We start from the raw sequence: 15053 nt of genomic DNA, 5'->3' as shown, positions 1-15053 counted from the left end.
TCCCATCCAAGTACTGACCCGGCCCGACCCTGCTTGGCTTCCGAGATCGGGCGCGTTCAGGGTGGTATGGGCGTAAACGATAATTGAACCGGCACACATGCTACTTCAACACCGCTGATAACGCAGCCTTCTTCTACAGCTAAAATACAATCTATCCTCTTTTACTCAAGCTTGGAGCCTAAACTACGGGCAAGAGAAAGCGAGGGAGAAAAGATTTGAAGTACAGACAAGCTTTATTAAAGTACAACCGAGATCAATAAAGGGAGCAAACTGCCATAGAAACGGATTAAAAGTCGTCAGCGTAGTTCCCCCTTTCAGAACGGACCATCGTTTGGGCAAGATCTTACTTAAATGGCAGCCGATTCCAGCACTTTGCAAAGAAAGCTTGAATTGAACTTTCAGCCAAACAAGCATTCACACACCAAGACTGAGATGCTCTATTTTATATGAATGCATTGTTGATAAAAGTCATGATTCAAGATGTAATGGGCAACTTTCAGTTTTTTGCAAAATGTCCATGTAATGTGCCAGCAAACATGGGGCTCCAAACAGGTGATTTACAGGCGTAAAAGAGGATAGATTGTACTTTAGCTGTAGCTGAGAAGGTTCAGGGTTATCAGCGGCGTTTGAGCAGCTTTAAAAAAGCATGTGTGCCGGTCCAATTTTCGTTTACCGGCCATACCACCCTGAACACGCCCGATCTCGTCCGATCTCGGAAGCTAAGCAGGGTCGGGCCGGGTCAGTACTTGGATGGGAGACCGCATGGGAATACCCGGTGGCCGTAAGCTTTTACTTTATTCCTTCGTCAGCAGACGGCGCTGCCCTTTCAATTGACACAGCTGTAAACAGACTGAGGACAATGCAAAGTTAACTATTGCTCTGATAAACAATTTGCTCAAATATTGACATTTTAATAACTATTTAAAGCCAAAGCAAAAAAAGGACCACTGTCAATCAACAGGGTGTAGGGGGCGGGTTCGGAGAGAAGCAGTGCCGTGAGTGGCTCTGTCCCACTGTGATGCTGTGACTGGATTGCTAGGGTCCAATCTCACAATGGAAATGGAATATCATGATTGGATGATAGATTGGAGATGGCTAACCCTCAAAAGAATGTGCAGGGACCTCTGCCGATGAAGGAAGAAATAAAAAGCTTACGGCACCGGGTATTCCCAGGCGGGTCTCCCATCCAAGTACTGACCCGGCCCGACCCTGCTTGGCTTCCGAGATCGGGCGCGTTCAGGGTGGTATGGGCGTAAACGATAATTGAACCTGCACACATGCTACTTCAACACCGCTGATAACGCAGCCTTCTTCTACAGCTAAAATACAATCTATCCTCTTTTACTCAAGCTTGGAGCCTAAACTACGGGCAAGAGAAAGCGAGGAGGAGAAAGATTTGAAGTACAGACAAGCTTTATTAAAGTACAACCGAGATCAATAAAGGAGCAAAACTGCCATAGAAACGGATATAAAGTCGTCAGCGTAGTTCCCCCTTTCAGACGGACCATCGTTTAGGCAGATCTTACTTAAATGGCAGCCGATTCCCAGCACTTTGCAAAAGAAAGCTTGAATTGAACTTTCAGCCAAACAAGCATTCACACACCAAGACTGAGATGCTTCTATTTTATATGAATGCATTGTTGATAAAAGTCATGATTCAAGATGTAATGGGCAACTTTCAGTTTTTTGCAAAATGTCCATGTAATGTGCCAGCAAACATGGGGCTCCAAACAGGTGATTTACAGGCGTAAAAGAGATAGATTGTACTTTAGCTGTAGCTGAGAAGGTTCAGGGTTATCAGCGGGCGTTTTGAGCAGCTTTTAAAAAGCATGTGTGCCGGTCCAATTTTCGTTTACGGCCATACCACCCTGAACACGCCCGATTCTCTGTCGAATCTCGGAAGCTAAGCAGGGTCGGGCCGGGTCAGTACTTGGATGGGAGACCTCCTGGGAATACCCGGTGCCGCAAGCTTTTACTTTATTCCTTCGTCAGCAGACGGCGCTGCCCTTTCAATGACCCAGCCTGTAAACAGACTGAGGACAAATGCAAAGTTAACCTATTGCTCTGATAAACAATTTTCTCAATATTGACATTTTAATAACTATGTTAAAAGCCAAAGCAAAAAAAGGACCACTGTCAATCAACAGGGTGTAGGGGGCGGGTTCGGAGAGAAGCAGTGCCGTGATGTGGCTCTGTCCACTGTGATTCTGTGACGTGATTGGCTTAGGTCCAATCTCACAAATGGAAATGGAATATCATGATTGGATGATAGATTGGAGATTGGCTAACCCTCAAAAGAATGTGCAGGGACCTCTGCCGATGAAGGAAGAAAAATAAAAAGCTTACGGCACCGGGTATTCCCAGGCGGTCTCCCATCCAAGTACTGACCCGGCCCGACCCTGCTTGGCTTCCGAGTATCGGGCGCGTTCAGGGTGGTAGGGGCGTAAACGATAATTGAACCGGCACACATGCTACTTCAACACCGCTGATAACGCAGCCTTCTTCTACAGCTAAAATACAATCTATCCTCTTTTACTCAAGCTTGGAGCCTAAACTACGGGCAAGAGAAAGCGAGGAGAACAGATTTGAAGTACAGACAAGCTTTATTAAAGTACAACCGAGATCAATAAAGGGAGCAAAACTGCCATAGAAACGGATTAAAAGTCGTCAGCGTAGTTCCCCCCCTTTCAGAACGGACCATCGTTTGGGCAGATCTTACTTAAATGGCAGCCGATTCCAGCACTTTGCAAAAGAAAGCTTGAATTGAACTTTCAGCCAAACAAGCATTTCACACACCAAGACTGAGATGCTCTATTTTATATGAATGCATTGTTGATAAAAGTCCATGAATTCAAGATGGTAATGGGCCACTTTCAGTTTTTTGCAAAATGTCCATGTAATGTGCCAGCAAACCAGGGGCTCCAAACAGGGTGATTTACAGGCGTAAAAGAGGATAGATTGTACTTTAGCTGTAGCTGAGAAGGTTTCAGGGTTAATCAGCGGCGTTTGAGCAGCTTTAAAAAGCATGTGTGCTGGTCCAATTTTCGTTTACGGCCATACCACCCTGAACACGCCCGATCTCGGAAGCTAAGCAGGGTCGGGCCGGGTCAGTACTTGGATGGGAGACCGCCTGGGAATACCCGTGCCGTAAGCTTTTACTTGTATTCCTTCGTCAAGCAGACGGCGCTGCCCTTTCAATTGACACAGCTGTAAACAGACTGAGGACAATGCAAAGTTAACTATTGCTCTGATAAACAATTTGCTCAAATATTGACATTTTAATAACTATTTAAAAGCCAAACCAAAAAAAGGACCACTGTCAATCCACAGGGTAGAGGGGGCGGGTTCGGAGAGAAGCAGTGCCGTGAGTGGCTCTGTCCATTGGCTTAGGTCCAATCTCACAATGGAAATGGAATATCATGATTGGATGATAGATTGGAGATTGGCTAACCCTCAAAAGAATGTGCAGGGACCTCTGCCGATGAAGGAAGAAAATAAAAAGCTTACGGCACCGGGTATTCCCAGGCGGTCTCCCATCCAAGTACTGACCCGGCCCGACCCTGCTTGGCTTCCGAGATCGGGCGTGTTCAGGGTGGTATGGGCGTAAACGAAAATTGAACCGGCACACATGCTACTTCAACACCGCTGATAACGCAGCCTTTTTCTACAGCTAAAATACAATCTATCCTCTTTTACTCATGCTTGGAGCCTAAACTACGGGCAAGAGAAAGCGCACTTAAAAAACAGCCTCCAGGCGGGGGGGAATGGATGAAGAGTTTCTTCGTAAAAACCTAATTAGCATAGCCACAGACGGTGTTGCCGTGCTAACCGGGAGACAGACTGGACTCATAGCCAGGCTGAAAAAGGATTTCCCTCGTCTTCAGGCAGTTCATTGTCTAGCTCATCGTTTGGAATTAGCGGTGAATGATTCATTGAAGGCTGTGGCAGGCTGTAATCATTTAGAGTTTTTCCTCGCTAAACTATATTCTCTTTACCACCAGTCCACGAAAAACGGCAGGAAGCGGCTGCGGAACTGAACATGCAGATTCTGAAAATCGGACAAGTCTTTACAATTAGATGGGTTTCCAGCAGTTACAACACTGTCAAAGCTGTGCTGAAGGACTTCCCAGTGTTAGCACATCACTTTAAATCTGCTAGTGAAGATGGCTCACGTTCTGGTGCAGAGAAAGCCAAGTACACTGGTTTACTAAAGCATCCGACATCCACTGGATTCCTCACTGATTTAGTGACAATGAAAGACATGTTAGGTGAATTACAAAGTCTCTCCCTGAAACTACAGAAACGCGACACGTCCCTGGTTGATGCAAGCCGCTACATACATCAGACGATCGAGGTGCTCTCTGCCCCGAAGGACAACGATGGGAAAACTGAACTAAAAGTCAAAGCGGGCATAACAAGCGGCCAGTTCAAAGGGGTTGATATTAGAGAAACTCAACCTAAAGTAAAGAAGTCCCAATTTTACCAGTCAATCATTGATAATCTCACCAGGCGTCTCCCCGATAGTGAGCTGGTAACTATGTTGAAGCCTATGGATCAGCACTTCTGGCCAAAAGAGAGGACAGAGCTTGTTCTGTTTGGAGAAAGAGAGGTGGGGAAGTTTGCTAAACTTCTCGGAGAGTCCGCAACTGAAGCTGTCACAGAGTTCAGAGACTGGAAACTACAACAACAAGGAAAGGAACATCAGGGTAAAACCTTGAAAAGACTGATAGTGGCGAGCACCACTGTTCTTCCGACATCTGCAGAGTGCGAGAGGGGCTTTTCTGCATGTAATGACACCGACTGTAAGACCAGGAGCCGGCTGCGAGCCAGAAGCCTCAACGCATTGTTGTTTGTGGACTTAAATGGGCCTCCTATCAACAAATGTGACCCTTTCCCATTCATCCAATCGTGGATAAATAAAGGACATCGCACTTCCACATCATGGGTTCCAGGACCGCGACCACAGCATGCTGAAAACAGACCACTTTGGGCTATTTTATCTGCGCAAAGGTCTGTCTGTCTGTCTGTCTGTCTGCCTGTTGGACCACGTAATTAGCAGTGAAGTCAGTCTCTCTTTCTCGTTTTATCTGTGAGAGCTAATTTTTGTATTTTCTTTAATTTGTATAGCTCTTACGTTGTTATTGATTGTGTACGAGTTCATGTGTTTGAGCATGCGCAGTCTGTCCTGAAGTTGTGGAGAGAGTAAAACATAATAAACGGAGGCGCTGTTTGTGACGCTCCACAAGTACAGAGTTCCTGAGTTTTTGTAATTATCTTTGAAGCTCTAACACATCAGACACTAATTGTATACTCGCAAGGGTGTGCAATATATACCATCACTTGGAGTCTGCACCTCCAAGGTGCGCAATACATTATTGCGCAATCTATGCCTGTGACTGTGCGCGCAGGCGCAGGCATGCGTTAGTTTTAAAGACCCCCATAGAGCTCAGTTTATAACTGGAACCCTGTGTCAGAAGCATACTTGAAATGCACATTTCATTTTATTTGTTTGTTTATCCAAAACACAGAAAGTGTGTGTTTTGAAATGTATGCATGAGGCATTTCTCAATCTGAAACGATCATAATTCTTTTTTAGTCTGGAGTGAGTCACTCAGTGTAAAACATTTGATTGATAATATTTGCACCAGTATATTATACATTTTCAGTAATATACTTATAATTTGTAAATAGTAAAGGTTCATATGTTACTATACTTTTCCTTCTGACAGAGGACACGTCACTATCGTTGCCTTGGAGCTGGTTTATCCCTCCTGAAGGCCAAAGCCTGTCCATTCTGCATCTCCCATTTCTTTATGGCTTATAGGTTTAGTGCTCATCTAAACTTTAAGTAAAATAAAATTGCAAGTGTTAGTGAGAACTACACTGCAAAGCGAACAACACTGATACCATGTTAATCATTATTTATACAGGTTATCTACACATAATTATAAACACAATGTTCATAAAGTTATCCTTTTACCCATCAATTATTGATGTATGTATATTGAATTATAATTAAAGTAATATTATATACAGTATATAGCTATCTTTAATATATATTCAACAATATACTGTATCCTTCCTGCAGCATATAACACACTTTATCGTATCATACTGAGCAACAATCCCTTATCTCACATAAAGATATTTATATCATATAATATATGATATACTTTAGGTGTCTATATTAACAAATACACTGATAAACATAAACTCACCAGTAACCAATAGGCATCTTAACCCAAATCTGTAAAGTAACTAAAGGTATTAAACACATGTAGTGGAGTAAAAGTACACCATTTACCTCTGAATTGTAGTGGAGTAGCAGTACAAAGTAGAAACATATGGAAATACTCAAGGGAAGTACAAGTATCTCAACATTTTACTTAAGTGCAGTACTTGAGTAAATGTTTTTAGTTACTTCCCAACTCTGTGTATACAGTAGATGACTAATGTACCACTGCTCAACAGAAGTGTAGTTAGTTACTAATTACAACATGCCCATTCATACAAGAGTCGTTTATCAACTTATTTAAATGACTGTTGTCAATCGGATGTATTTACAGATGGCTGTTGACATTGATCAATATAATAACGTGTATTCAACCTAGACAAGACAAGATAGCATTAGCAATGCTGGCTTGCTAACTTTATGCAGACTAAAGTTGCCGTATACCGTAATGTAAAGGTGACGCCAAAGCGACGGTTGTAAAATTAGGTTTTATGACTGTAAACAGGAAAATAGAAACATGTAGTGTTGTTACTCACTTTGAATATCTCTGATGTGCCTCGCGACAGGTCCACTGTCAATCAATAGGGTGAAGGGGGCGGGTGAGGAGAGAAGCCGTGCCGTGAGTGGCTCTGTCCATTGTGAACTCTCGGGGTGATTGGTTTAGGTCCAAATGGACAGCGATTATCATGATTGGATGATAGATTGGAGATTGGGCAGCCAATCCTGTGGCATAGGACGAGATCGGGCATGTTCAGGGTGGTATGGTCATAAGCGAGAAGTGAGGAGGCAATTTGCTATTTATAGCTTGCAGAAGGGCCACTAATAGAGTGGCGAAGTCACTCCCATCTACTTCCGCCCCATGGGACCTTATTTCTGAAAAATTATGTATTGAAGTCAATGGAGAGAGAAAACTTATCTTTCGATCCCGTTTGAATTGTGCCATGAATTACACATATGATGTTTGTCAATCTTAACAAATCATTGGTTTGGTGACGTATGCAAGACCAGTGTTGTATCATTGAGCGCTTCACACAAAAAAATATGTTACTTCATAGTTTTACGACACATTTTAATTTGTTTGACTTGCAAAATTATCTTTTAAAAATTGACAAACATCATATGTGTAATTCGTTGCACAATTCAAACGGATCAAAAGATAATCTTTCTCTCTCCATTGACTTCAATACATGATTTTTCCAAAATAAGGTCCCATGGAGGTCCACCGGAAAGGGAGGGACTTCGCCACTCTATGGCTTTTTACCTTTGAAGCAAACCCTTAATTTCAGAAGTAATCAAGGCACATATCATTAACTGTGGGACAGAGACACGTTCTAAAATTCATAATTTGTATTAAATGTAATTTGGAAACTTGCATTGGTTGCAAGATAAAATGGTTAGTTTAGAAACACAAACAGAAACTATTCATTTAAAATTATCTTTATTATAGTATATTTATTTAATTTTCCCGAGTAACTCTATTTAAAGTCATTTTTGTGGTTTTCTACAATGACCGGCACTCAGTTACACTAAAATCAAAAACAATCAACTGAAACAAAAAGGTCCCAGTTGGTTTAAACACTATGTAAAAAATGGGCAAAATACATAGAAAAACTAAGTTAACAAAAAGAGCGAGATTTAATTTAGAGATTTAATCTCGAGTTGCTAATTTAGTCAAAGCAATTTTTTTCCCTCAAACTCCAAATGTCCACTCTCCATAACTACATTTGCTAATGTTGTTACTTGCTAACGGTGTTGTTGTTAGTGCGATGTTGATGTGATTTGACATGTTGGGAGCAGAGAGAAGCCAGAGTCTGGCATGACGGGACTATAGCCCCAGTTAGCACCCATGTAGTGGCGTTTCTTTTTACAATTTATTATTTTTATTTTTTTTAAATGTTGTTTTGATTAATTTTAAGATGTAAGGTGGCTTTGAGTATTAATAGCACTCTTTAAAAAAAGAAAGAAAAGAAGGTATTATCATTAAAAAAAAATGGCTCACCATGCAGCATACAAACAATTCCTATGTTCTGGCCCTGTTCTGGCCCCCTCAATAATGTTTTTGACAAACTACTGATGTGCAGGACAATTGAAAGCAGGACTAACTGTAAGGAGCAGCAAGTGAGCACAACATAGCAGAAACTGATGAGGTCAATGTATCCATATATTGTAAAAGACTACCTACCTGTACCACTGACCATGACAGACAGAGCCTAAGGGGGGGAAAAAAGGCCAACAGGTGCTTTTTATAAGCAGCCCTAATGAGTGGAGTGGTTGTGGGAGGAGTCAGGCCTTGAGCTGTATTCAAGAGCACTGCACTCTTTCTGAGAGTATTACCTACTACACATATAAAAGTGTTTTAAGCTGAATTGCATTTGTTTCAATACATTACTTGTTTATGAGGCAGGAATCTGGGGAAGGCCAAAATCATCCACCAAAACATCATCCTTAAAACAAAAATAAGATTGATGAGAAAAAACTTAAATTGCTGCATTCAAAGGCAAACAGATCCTTAGCTTACACTTACAAGTGTTACAATGTCCTTTTAATCGTCTCAAACAATATAGATTCAGTCAGGGGGTAGGTTTTTAGAGCTGCTTGACAATTACTTGAAACAGCCTCACAGGTAGAGACTACACTACAAGGGAGATTAGTCAGTAGCAAAAGTACAGATTTTTTGTTTATGTAAAATGAAATAGACCATTATTTATTATGACAATACACCGTTTTCTTTTCCTTTACAATATTTATTTTTACATTCCGTTTTTAGCTCATCTTATTCTATTTTAGATGTAGCCTATAGTATATTTCACTTCTCCTGCATGACTTGCACATTGGTCACTTGCAACATTCTCTTGCACTATTTTATTTCCTTTACTGTTTCTTTTTGCACAGTTTTTTTAGTTTTACGTCTTATATATAGTTAAGTTGCATTAGTGAAGGAGCCTTGGACTTAAGTGTTTCATTGCCATAACTAAACTAGTTACAACATATGGAAATAAAACCTTCGAATCTTTGAATGAATCATAAACCTCCCACGGCCCTTGAATGCATCATTCCCAGTGTGCCGCTGACGTCAGCCTGAACCAGGAAGTGTCCAGCTTGTCGTGAGTTGTCGCGGTGGTTTTGCTGTCGTCTGTCGATGCTTCCTTCTTCCTCCTAGATTAAATGGCGAGCTCTGCGGGTCCTGGTCACGGCGGGCCGGGACTCTGGTCCTCGGTGCTGCTGCTGCTGCTGCTAGGGCTGACGGGGATGAGCGTTCCGGTCGGTGCTGTGTCCGAACCGGGGAAATGGATCGTGAACGTTGACAGCGTGAGTTAAGAGTGTTATAGCGTTAGCGTGTTAGAGTGTTATTATATCTGATGGTTTCACAGGTAAAACAAGTTGGAGCGGAAGCTGAAGTATTGGTTCCACTCCTATGGTTCCACTGCGTCTGAATAGTATCAACAACGTTTGCTAGCTAATAGAATATGTGACACAATGCTTGGTGGTTTAAAGTAACTAAGTGCATGTACTAATAAGTACAATTTTGAGAGACTTGTACTTTACCTGAGTATTTCAATGTTTTGCTACTTTTTACTTCTATTCCACTACAATTCAGAGGTAAATGTTGTACTTTTACTCCACTACATGTATTTAGTACCTTTAGTTACTTTGCCCATATGGATTAATAATGTGAAATATAAATGTCACTTATAAGTAGGGTTGGGTATCGTTTGAATTTCCACGATTCTGATTCCGATTCTACTTTTCGATTCCGGTTCTTAACGGTTCTCGATTCCGATTCTTTGAGGGGCAGGGTAAAACAATGATACATGCTTCTTCCACCAATAAAATTACATTTATTCGAGAAACTTTTACACAGGTTAGTTTACAGTAATATTCACATTAATCAGTCTGTTTATATTCACTGCTATGTAACTGTAACCTGAGAACCACTGAAGCTGCAACAGTGCAACTTTTAAAGGAAACCCCCCCCCCCATTCAAAAATAGTTCTTGTTGAGAAAAACAAGCATATCTGCCTTCTCAGGCATACCGGGAAGAAATATTTGAACATTTTAAAGCAAAATGCTTCAATCTGATGCACTTTAATTAAGCAGAATTACTAGAGACTAGATCTAGGGGGTACAACTCTAAACACCCATATGAAAAAGATCGGTTTACATTTTAATAATTAAATAAGTATGTGAGCATAACCAGTAACCCACCATAGCCAATAACAAATATATGTAACGTATTTTATTTTTGTTGTTCATTCATATCTTATTTTACTATTTTATTTATGCATATTTTTTTATCTCCAGTTTAAAACGATATGTCTGGTTTACTGTCCTATAGTATACATTGGAATGATTTCCACTGAGATAACTTAGACTAAAGTGAACTATCTAAACACTCAGAGTCCTTCACCTCACTGAGCTGTAGTTATCAGCCTCTCAGTCTGACTGGAGAGGACTCTCCCTCCACATCATTGTAGAAACATCTTCTTCTTCCGTTAGAGCAGCTAGCACCAGATGCTAATAACAACAGCGCGTACCGGTGCACCCTCCCTCGCTCCCACGCTCACTCGCACTGTGGCTGTGAGCTGCGGGTGCCAGATAAGCCAACATCCCCCATTTTCATCACTTACAGCGCCCATCGTACAGGGCAAATGAAAAGTGTAACCGGGATGAAAAGGGTATTACATTTACTTAATTATGAATGTTGTTACATCAAGGCCGAACAATAGGATGAGCACCAACGGTCAAAACATTTTTTTTTCTCCCAGAGCTGTCAGCGCAGCGCCTCCACAGATCTGGCGCCCTAGGCGAACATCTATAACGCCAGTGCTACGGGCCGACCCTGGTCTCAGGTTACGCTGTAGGAAGTGTAGGTACAACCGCAATGTGTGGGTTGTTGTCGTTGTACTATGGGTATAACGCTACACTTTGGGTACAACGCTACACTTTGGGTACAACGCTACACCTTGGGTACAACGCTACATTTCCCGCCCCTTCGCAGTCATACAGTAGGCTACGGAGAGCGACGAAAAACATTTCCTCAGGCATCGAAAAGCGGAACCAAAATTCACATGTCTAAATGATGCCGTTGGAATCGAAATGTTGGAATTCTCGGTACCCAAACCTACTTATAAGACTTTAGCTACACCTGGAGCAAATTCACAAGCTACCCTGCTGCAGTATACAAAGTTATTCAAACTAGCTGTACCTTTACCTGCTTGATAAACACATAGAGGCATCAATAATTATAATCAAAACAAATAGTATATATTTTATTCTGAAATCGGCCAATCTGCATAATATAGTAGAGTAACTTTTGGTACTTTAAGTATATTTTGATGCCAATACTTTTGTACTTTTACTTTTAGTAACATTTTGAGTACTTCTACCACCTCTGACAATGGGTGACACAGTCAGGCAGTTACAGTATACATGTATCCTACTCAAGTAACGTAACTATAACTAAGTATCCTACAGTAAAGAGGAACTTGAAGTTAACTTGAATATTTCCATTTCCTGCTACTGTATACTTCTACCACCAGGGCCGCCCCTGGTCAACTTGGGGCCCCAAGTGACATTGTGAGATGAGCCCCCCCCCAACTGACAGGAGTGAAACAAAGTTTTTGGAAACAAAGTAGGCTACTTTGAAAATATAATTCCTGTTTATTATTATTATTATCAACAGTTACTTGTTTATACAGTGAGGTAAATGGTAAATGTATGTCGTTCAGTATGCAGGTGAATACGTCTGCATTTCCTGCCAAATACTAGCCTCAAAAAGATAAAAATATAATTAATGCTAGTGGTGCACGATAATTATCGGCCCGATAATTATCGTGCACCACTAGCATTAATTATATTAAATAAAAACTCAGACAAAAGGAATTCCGTTTTTTTTTTTTTACTAGAACATGTTTAACAGTACAAACAACAAACAAGCATGTCATCACAACAACGTGGCCTGGAAGTGAAGTTGGTAATGGCCGGCTGTGCTGCGTCTTTCTCTGTAACCTCTTTGGCGTGCTTCGCACTCAAATGCGAACGCATTGTTGAGGTTGAGCGTTGATAGACCAACGTCTTTTCGCAGAGCTTGCATTTAACTTCCTTTGGACTTGTAAGTTCGAAGTAGTTCCACGAGGAGGAACTCTTTTTACCTGCCGGCTGCCGCTTTGTTCATCTTTAGTCGCACGTGTGAGGGAGAAGGGGGGTGGGGGCGGGGTCGGTGTGTAGCGTGCTGCAGCAGCAGTCTGCTCTGCACGCAGGCTTCCTCCAAGTTTACAGTAAAACAAACTGGTGGTGTGACCAATGGCCATTTACAATTATTATTACTATTATTAGCATATATTTAAGCAATAGCTCACGACAGGCCGTGGTATATGCTCATTATATCACAGCTAAGGGGCGTGGTTCGGCCCGACGCGACGCGAATGCAGCTGTGGCCCTCTGGGCGGGGCCCATGCAGCCTGCGTGATTGGCCTGTAGGCCTGTCTACCACACCACATATGAGAGGAAAATATTGTACAATAATTAGGATGATGCAATATATGAATCAAGTTCATGTGTTCACAATACCTCAACCAGAACTCCAACAACAATGCTGCATTCAGGAGCTCCTTGGATGGTCCCATTTCCTGATTGAAGAAGTATTTTTTTCTCAATTTCGGTGTGTTCATGACCTTAAAGTTGAATGTGGGAAAAGAATTAGGCAACAAAGAAGATGTGTTTTATTGCTCAGGGCGTCAACAACATGTTGGGATCTGATTTTGATGTTGTTGTACCGATCAGAGCATTTCATGTGAATTTTACCGGTTAGGAACTTATTTTCTGACTATTCCTTATCCACGAGACTGTAGTACAAATGCCCCATCTAGCAATGTTAACAAAAGTGAAACATAACGGCCCGTCCACACAGCGGCGTGCGTTGACGCTTCTCCATTCACTTTGAATGGGGTGACGTCACTTTTAGCCGAAATGCATCGTGGGAAGCGACGCGGAGCGTAGCTGGCGTGGCTCGCTGCAAAAGTTGAGCAATGTTCAACTTTTGACGCCTCGGCAGAAGCGTCAGCCAATCGAATCATATGCCAGTACAAGCTCTAGCCAATCAAACCGCTGCTTGTGTGTCAGGGGCGGGAGATTCATGTGATTGGTTGTTGGTCAAGTTTCAGACACGCCCGCCGGCAAGCGTCAGTGCACGCCGCTGTGTGGACGGGCCGTAAGTGTGTATGCCCCATAGGGAATGGGGCCATAGGGAATGGGGCATTGGGCCTACAAATATAAGAAAATAAGTCCGTTTTTCCTTTATTTAGCTCAGACTAGCTAGCTAAATAATTTTTGTTAAGAGTTACGAATATTTACAATGTCGTCCGGGACAATGACATTTCCCAGAAATGCTGATTAGCCTGAATTTAGCATTACGGTCTCTAGTTTTGTCTGCAATAATTAATTTCATGATTGAAAATAGGCAGAGCTGTGAGACGCGAATATGAATTTACCTAGAAGAAGCCTGATGAGCTGTTTGTGTTTGTTGTTTTCCAGGAAAGTCTGAAGAAGCCGAACTTCTTCTTTTTCACTAAAACCTTGTTCAATAGCAGCTTCATCCATCTCAAAGGTAAGATAACCTTCCTAATGATAACAATTCCCTTCTTTTGTCTTTTATTTCTGACACATTTAAAGAAGCATTCTGACATTTTGGAAAATCCTTTTGTTGGTTGAGTAAATAAATATCAGTGTCATGTTTTCAAGTACAGGGATCAACAAAGTCTGATTAAGTTGGCAAAGAGAAGAACACAACGTTTTCTTGTCTTTTTTTTCTCTGTGTGTGGTCAGTGGTGACAGAGACCTGTACGTCGTCTTCATCCGTCCAGTTGGACGTGTCCTGGTATCTGAGGAACTCACACTGCTACACTGAATTCTTGAGTTTGAACGTGAGACACGCTATTTTCTACTGTCCTATTCTGTACTGTACTGTACTCTACTCTACTATACTCTTCTCTACTGTGCAGTACTGTACTTTACTATACTGTTCTATATTCTACTTTACTGTACTATACTTTTCTCATCTTTACTATACTATACTGTACTGTATTGTACTATATTCGACTGTACTTTACTGTACTTTACTCTTATATACTGTACTGTACTCTCATCTTCTCCAGTACATTCTACTGTACTATATTGTACTTTACTGCAGTGGTTCTCAACTGGGGGTACTGGAGGGGATTACAGGGGGTATATAGAAAGATTAGGGATTGCAATATATTTCCACACAAAAAAACATTTTTAAATACAATTTCATAATCCTGGTGTCCTGCCCCCAGAACTATCAAAGCTAATGAAAGACAAGCAATCTCAAGTGTCTCATTAAAAGCTCTAGTCTTAACAAAATATGTTAAAACTGCTATAAATTAGTCTTAATATGATTCCTTTTCACTGTTAATAAGTGTCAATGTCAAATTTAAATGCATTTAACTTGACAACTTTATTAAGGGTGAGTTATCATTTTGAATACAAAAAAATATATTGGCAAATCATCACAGATGAGTGGGGGGGGGGGGGTTCTTATAGAATGGCGACTAGCTCAAGGGGTACACGAGACAAAAAAGGTTGTGAACCACTGCTTTACTATACCCTTCTCTAATATACTGTACTGTACTATCGTCCTCTCTACTAAACTCTACTATCCTGCTCTATACTGTACTATACTCTTCTATACTGAATTCTACTATACTCTACTAAAGTCCTCTCTACTAAACTCTACTGTACGATAAAGTACTATACTCTTCTCGACTAATCTCTACTGTGCTATACTGTACAGTACTGACTG

At 41.4% G+C, this 15053-nt stretch overlaps 1 protein-coding gene, 2 non-coding genes and 4 pseudogenes across 3 annotated transcripts in view; 4 read left to right on the top strand and 3 right to left on the bottom strand.

The window, feature by feature from the left end:
* The first annotated feature begins 667 nt into the window (after nucleotides 1-667).
* On the top strand, nucleotides 668-788 carry LOC117457929 (5S ribosomal RNA). Its single transcript, XR_004553378.1, has one exon. It is a non-coding gene; the product is annotated as a 5S ribosomal RNA (ribosomal RNA).
* Nucleotides 789-1148: 360 nt separating this feature from the next.
* On the bottom strand, nucleotides 1149-1258 carry LOC117457942 (5S ribosomal RNA; annotated as a pseudogene).
* A 592-nt stretch (nucleotides 1259-1850) lies between these two features.
* Nucleotides 1851-1971, top strand: LOC117457930 (5S ribosomal RNA). The gene has a single exon (XR_004553379.1). It is a non-coding gene; the product is annotated as a 5S ribosomal RNA (ribosomal RNA).
* Nucleotides 1972-2339: 368 nt separating this feature from the next.
* Nucleotides 2340-2449, bottom strand: LOC117457938 (5S ribosomal RNA; annotated as a pseudogene).
* Nucleotides 2450-3046: 597 nt separating this feature from the next.
* On the top strand, nucleotides 3047-3154 carry LOC117457937 (5S ribosomal RNA; annotated as a pseudogene).
* A 346-nt stretch (nucleotides 3155-3500) lies between these two features.
* On the bottom strand, nucleotides 3501-3609 carry LOC117457936 (5S ribosomal RNA; annotated as a pseudogene).
* A 5693-nt stretch (nucleotides 3610-9302) lies between these two features.
* The window catches only part of LOC117457287 (transmembrane protein 87A), a 32930-nt gene continuing 27179 nt past the window's right edge, over nucleotides 9303-15053 (top strand). The window contains exons 1-3 of the mRNA XM_071205333.1: nucleotides 9303-9541; nucleotides 13766-13838; nucleotides 14057-14154. Coding sequence (XP_071061434.1) covers nucleotides 9398-9541; nucleotides 13766-13838; nucleotides 14057-14154 — 315 coding nt within the window. The 5' untranslated portion in view covers nucleotides 9303-9397. The remainder of the gene's footprint in view (nucleotides 9542-13765; nucleotides 13839-14056; nucleotides 14155-15053) is intronic.

Source organism: Pseudochaenichthys georgianus, chromosome 13, assembly GCF_902827115.2.
Source record: "Pseudochaenichthys georgianus chromosome 13, fPseGeo1.2, whole genome shotgun sequence".
Classification (NCBI taxonomy): Eukaryota; Metazoa; Chordata; class Actinopteri; order Perciformes; family Channichthyidae; genus Pseudochaenichthys; species Pseudochaenichthys georgianus.
This window is presented reverse-complemented; position numbering and strand designations above follow the sequence as displayed.